General features: G+C 43.1%; 1 protein-coding gene across 1 annotated transcript; it reads left to right on the top strand.

Moving 5' to 3' along the window:
- Positions 1-3,891: 3,891 nt before the first annotated feature.
- On the top strand, positions 3,892-5,560 carry LOC119260144 (mitochondrial carrier homolog 2-like). The gene is made up of 2 exons (XM_037529020.2): positions 3,892-3,909; positions 4,519-5,560. Exons 1-2 carry the CDS (start codon positions 3,892-3,894, stop codon positions 5,347-5,349), a joined length of 849 nt encoding a protein of 282 aa, XP_037384917.1. The 3' UTR covers positions 5,350-5,560.
- Positions 5,561-6,666: the final 1,106 nt, after the last annotated feature.

The raw sequence follows: 6,666 nt of genomic DNA on the forward strand, positions 1-6,666 counted from the left end.
TCCCAACCTACTTTATGTCAAATCAAGTTTCTGTTAAAGGGGCCCATATAATACAAAATGAATATGACTTGTGGGAGATTTTCTCTCATCAGCAACCAACCCTCCTCATGTTTAGCATATTCTTTGACTTTGCCCTTGGAGAGATTTTGTCCTTCAACCTAAGGGTCCCTGTGAGCTATAAACTTAGTGTTTCCAGCTCACATACTGAGGTGCTGATAGAATTACCCAGGTCAGAGATCTGCTTTCCTGAAGTCTCAGTGTCAAATTCGTATGCATATTTTCTTGGCTTGAGAAAATAGCTTATCAGAATGCATAAGATTCAATAATCAGTGACTCCTTCAAGGAGCTTAATTCTAGTCCCTTTCTAATCTTGGAAATAAAATCAAATTTAATTTGCTCTATTATTGTTCCCAATGTAGCCAATAATTACTCTGAGAAGGAAGCATTTGTTGATTTTTGAATGTCAATCTGTTTTCAAAATTTTTGTTGGGTGAAACATAAATTTACATGGCATATTTTCAGTGACTACAAGAAGAATCATATTCACTAACAATGTTAAAATATTTTAGTATTACCAGTGCAATTTTTATTGGTCCATATAGCTGAACGGTATGTCCAGAAAGACAATAAAATCATAAAGATATGTCTAAAATTAACACAACTCTAAAATATCCTGATATGAATTTTTCTCTCATATGACCAAGAAAATTATCTTTTCAATTCATTTGGCAATTCTGTCTACTTTGTATGAGATATTTTTAACTTTAAACAAGTTTATTGATATATTAGGTTTTAGACACTTGATTTCTTTATACTTCTGTAAAACACCCACTCTTAAACTATTGTGAACATTTATTAAAAGAAGTAACCCGGGCCTCTCTGATGGTGCAAGGGGTTAAGCACCGTGCTATGAAGCAGTTTGCAGCCTCTGCAGCATGAGTTTGTCCCCGCCAGCCAGAGAGCAACCCACATGGCACAGCAGACCTCTCCTGACTTGCCCGCTGCTCCCCTCGGCAGTGTACTTTGGTCAATCTGCCTGTTCTGTTCCCCACTCTGTCTCTGGTGAATCCTCTCACCACCACCGCCCCCGCCCCCCCGCATCTCTGGCCTGTACCCCAGCTCTTATATGCCTAAATAAATGAATCTTTTAAAAAAGAACAAGTAACTCAAGCAAATACTGTTCGTTAAATATTTAGCACTCTTCCAGATGCTGTGAATGATTTAGGGAAAAAAAAGATAAGATGTGTTCTTTGCCCTCCTTTACCTGGTAAAGTAGCTGGGGAATCTATAAAGCAATAGTGATAAAACAGGACAATATAGAGTGATGTGTGTGCTGATTTTCTTTTTTAAGTTATGAGATGAGGAGACAGAAACAAACTGAAAAAGAAAACAGAAGCGAAGAATAATACATGAAGAAAAGTACACCTTTCACTTCTGGCAACTTTTCTCTTCTTCCCTTTTTGGGGCGCCACTGGAGTGAATCCAAGCTGAAGTGGTTAGAGAGAAGGGGTGGGATTTGATTTGGGGACTGAAGGTATACTTAGAACTTGAAGGGAAAAATGACTAAAGGCAACCTAAGTCAACATAATTATGTTGGTCAGTTCCTTATAACACTTGTAAGAAATCATTTACACACACACACACACACACACACACACACAAAATCTATAGGACTATTTGTCTGGACAACTCTAATACATCTACCCTTTAATTTTTCGCTAAACTGCTGTGTACAGTTGGGCATCAGTGCCGCCCTCTTTTCCACCACTATTTCTGTATCTGTCCCATGCTGGGGACAGGGCGGGGCTCTGTGTTTAATGGTCATTTTCATTAACCTCATGGTTCTCCTGTTCTCAATCTCCTCTCACTTCTCTTTTCTGAAACTACATTTCTTCTCTCCTGTGTTAAACTCTTCCTCTGCACCCCAGCATTCTCCCCACACTGTCACAAAAGAAACATAAGGTGCTGATGGTGCAAGAAAAGCAGCAACTCACTGGCAACACAGGTTTTAGGGCATCGTCATCCATCTTCCCATCATAGGGACCTTCTCACTGGTCATTTCTCTTCTCAGGCCCTGTCTGTCCCCATCATGCTTAACTTCCCTCTATTTTTAAATCTTGCTCTCAATTTCTTCACTCTTACAGGAGCCCCACTTTGCTGACCTGTCTCCCCAAAAGGGTTGGGTGGGCTTCTCTCCACACGCCCAGGGAGGGTCTCCTCCAGGGATGTCACCAGCGTGGAGACCCTGTGCCTAAGGAAGCTGTTACTGTCACTTCAATAGTGCAGAATATTTTAAATGAAGAGTCCTGAGGACTTAGGAGCTTTTTGTCCTTTTCCCTTTTCCTGAGAAAAGACGTAATCATGGTCCCACCTTTTAGATCCCACAAGAATGTGTCAGTAGTTTGGAGGGGACCATCCTGGTCACGTGTACAGTGACCATGTCTGCTCCCCCGAGAATCTCACCTTTACTCTCAGAGAGAAGCTGAGTCACCCCCTTCTTATCTGCCCATCCTGGAACATCTCTCCCCCTCTCTCCAGATGCCTCAGGGCCCTAAACACAAAGTAAACATCACAGGTTCACGCCATTATTCTTTAGAATTCATAAGCATGTAATTCCCCACACACATGCTGTTAAATTTTGGTCTGTTCGCCCACGAATCTGTCTGTTGTGGATTTGCTCATCCATTGAGTCTTAGAAGAACCCTGATGGGGTGGGGGGAATTCTCCCTTGGCCCAGCACAACTCCCTCATCTGGAAAAAGCCTCATTTCTCTTACCTTAGTGGGTAAAAATTTATATCCTTTGACTAAACCTCTATCATCAAAAGTTATCACGTTAGGGCCTCCCCGGTGGCGCAGCGGCTGAGCGCAGGGTTGCGAAGCTGCCCGCGGCCTCTGCGGCGCAGGTTCGATCCCCGGCTGCTCCCCAGCCAATGGAGGAGGGTCCCGCATGGCGCACAGACCTGTCCTGCCGCCCACTGCTCCCCTCAGCAGTGTACTTCAGTCCTTCTGCCTGCTCTGCTCCCCGCTCTGGCTCTGGTGAATTCTCTCACCCTCCCGCGCTTCTGACTGTACCCAGTGCATGTATAAACAAAACAAACAAACAAACAAACAAATAAATAAAACATGCCTCTATAAAAAATATATTAAAAAAAGTTATCACTTTAATTAATAATAAAAAGATGTGAAATTTAATGAGATCATTTAAATAGGGGTTTTGGCTATTATTTTATAGAGGACCAGTGAGATGACAGTGATTTATTCTAGAGTTTTTAAGATACTCTGTGCCAGGTATGGCCATAGGTGCTAGCGAGAAACCAATGAAAAATCAGGCAGTGCCTGCTCCCATGGAGGACAGTGGGAGACCCTAATGTTTGCCTATTGTAAAAACCATTCACCCTTCTCTTTTTTTTATGAAAAGATGTTAATTTTCTTTGGAGTCAATATGCCCATGTTTTTCCAAAGTCACATTTCCCAGTTCCCTCTGTACCTATAACAGACCACATGACATTATTTTTTTTTAAAGATTTATTTATTTATTTATACAAGCACTGGGTACAGTCAGAAGTGCGGGAGGGTGAGAGAGTTTACCAGAGCCAGAGTGGGGAGCAGAGCAGGCAGAAGGAGCGAAGTACACTGCTGAGGGGAGCAGTGGGCGGCAGGACAGGTCTGTGGGCCATGCGGGACCCTCCTCCATTGGCTGGGGAGCAGCCGGGGATCGAACCGGCGCTGCAGAGGCCACCGGCAGCTTCGCAGCCCAGCGCTCAACCGCTGCGCCACCGGGGAGGCTCACACATGACATTATTTTGACTAATGAAATAGAGGTGAGAAATTTATATTTTGAGTTAGCATACGTCAATTTTTTTTTTTTAAGGGGAATTAGTGAGGGGGCAATGAGTGTGGACCTCTGGGTGTGGAGTGTTCCAGACAGAAGATGAGTGATTGCAAGCGTCCTGGGAGGGACCTTGTCTGGAGTGTCCCAGGGAGAGCAAGAATGGCCGTGCTGCTGGAATGCAGGTGTCGGGAAAGAAAATAATCTTTGTCCGTCCCGGTAAAGATTTATGGGCGCACCATACAATAAAATTACAGAGCAATCAAACAATTCCCTTCTGTTAAATCTTTTGTCACACGCTCCTTCACTGCAAAGTTTAAGAACTGAGCAATTTTCAGTTGCTACCATTTTGTCTGGAAGAAGGTCATACACATGGAATCATGCAATAGGCAACCTTTTGAGACAGGCTTTGTTTTCCCTCTGCATATCGCCTTTAAGCTCTGTCTGGGTTGTTGAGTGCATCAGTAGGTTTTTATCTATTTACTATTGAGTAGTATTGGATGGTTTGTACATATTTTTCATCCATTTACACATCGAAGGATATTGTGTTGTTTCCAGTTTTTGGTGCTTGTGAATAAATCTACCATAAGCTTTCTATTATCAAGCCCATTCCATGATATTTTAATTTTAGTTATTGCATTTTTTTATATACATTTAAATATCCTGTGTTTTTTAATAGCAGTTTTAGGTTCATACCATCCTTTCCCAGCCGCTCATGTACGTGAAGGTGCTCATCCAGGTGGGATATGAGCCTCTGCCTCCAACAATAGGCCGAAATATTTTTGGACGGCAAGTATGTCAGCTTCCTGGGCTCTTTTGTTATGCTCAGCGTGGGTTGTTCACAGGCTTAACACCAAGACTGTGTTCAGGAGTCCTTGGAACTGTGGTCCATGGTAAAGTTTTACAGCATTACCAGGAGTGTGATAAGAATGAGGAGTTAGGACCTGGAAATGCACAGAAAGAAGTTTCATTTTGCTTTGACGGAGTTATCAAGGAGACAACTCGAGAGATAATGGCCCGTTCTGCTGCTACCCTCATCACACATCCCTTCCATGTGATCATTCTGAGATCTATGGTACAATTTATTGGCAGAGAATCCAAGTACTGTGGACTTTGTGACTCCATTGCAACCATCTATCGGGAAGAGGGCATCCTAGGATTTTTTGCAGGTCTTATTTCTCGCCTCCTAGGTGACATCATTTCTTTGTGGCTCTGTAACTCACTGGCTTACCCCGTCAATACCTATGCACTGGACAGTGGGGTTTCCACCATGAATGAAATGAAAAGTTATTCCCAAGCTGTCACAGGATTTTTTGCCAGTATGTTGACCTATCCCTTTGTGCTTGTCTCTAATCTTATGGCTGTCAACAACTGTGGGCTTGCTGTTGGGTGCCCTCCTTACTCCCCAATATATAATTCTTGGATAGATTGCTGGTATATGCTACAAAAAGAGGGAAATATGAGCCGAGGAAATAGCTTGTTTTTCCGGAAAGTCCCCTTTGGGAAGACATTGTTGTGACCCGAGAATGTTAATTTGAAGATGTGGGACAGGGACAGTGATGTTTCTATAGTCCCAGATGCACAGAATTATGGGAGAGAATGTTGATTTATATACAGTGTGGCGTGCTTTTTTTTAATAATCATTTAATCTTGGGAAAATGGAGGTGTTTGGTGTCTGCCTTTTGTGTTCTTTATCCCAATGTAGCATAATTTACCACTGGTACTTTCCCTTGGGTCATTCTGAAATGGACATTTTTGCTCCAGACTCTATTTAACTTAAGCGAAAAAAAAAAGTTACGTTTTCCTAAAGGGACAGGCAAATTGTCATATGATTTGAGTCTCATTTTAAAGCTTTGTAAAATGAAGAATACAATCCCAAGAAGAGAAATAATTCTGTAAAACTTAAGAAAATGAATAAAGCAAACTGTGTCGCAGGAAAAAAAAAACAAAAAAACAAAAAAACAAAAGTGAACAGAAAGCACAGTGTCTCCACATACTCTGCCCACCAACATGGCAGCCCTCCCTACTCTCCACATCCTGCCCTGGAGTGGAACACTGTCATACAGCCAACCAATGTTACTGTATTTTCAGTTCTAAAATTTTCATTTATAACTTTTTTATATCTTCTATTCTCTCATTAAAATCGTTTGCAGTTACTGGCTTGAGCATTTTCATAAGGGCTGCTTTAAAGTTTTCAGATGATTGCAAATTCCACGTGTCGGGTAAATGAAGTAATCAGGTCATTTTATATGCTCCGGCCTCTGTGGATGCCCAGGGCTGATGGGTGAGGAAGGGGCACGCAAGCCTTTGATTATGGACACCTGGGCCCAAGAGCACAGGACTTGCATGTGTGACCGCAGGCACCTGTGCTGACGGGGCTGTAAGGGCAGCGACGCTACAACCACCACATGGACTGGGGACCACTTTGAGGTGAGGTCATGAGATGACAGGAGACTGAGAATGCCAGAGAACACCAGAGAGAGATCAGAGAAAGAGAGCAAAGATTTGCAAGGAGCTGGAAAGCTTGTCAGCCTCTAGGCAACCCGGGACACCCTGCCTGGCCCATGCCTGCCTCCTTGCATGCCAGCTTCCCTGCCTGGTGTGCCTGTGTACCTGGTTCCCTGAGAGAGCATTAAAACCTGTAAAATCCTCTAGGACTTCTGGACTCTTGTGACTCGTCTGCCAGAATCCACAGTGAACCGGCCCTGTGCATGTTTGCACTAGACCATCATGCCCTCCTGAGCTGACGCCTGTTGATTGTCTCTCCCATGAGAACTGAAATTTTCCTGCCAATTCACATATCCAGTAATTTGGGATTACTATTTAGATTACTTGG

The sequence above is a fragment of the Talpa occidentalis genome, unplaced genomic scaffold (genome assembly GCF_014898055.3).
Source record: "Talpa occidentalis isolate TD23 unplaced genomic scaffold, MPIMG_talOcc4v2.1 talOcc4.566, whole genome shotgun sequence".
In the NCBI taxonomy this organism is placed as follows: domain Eukaryota; kingdom Metazoa; phylum Chordata; class Mammalia; order Eulipotyphla; family Talpidae; genus Talpa; species Talpa occidentalis.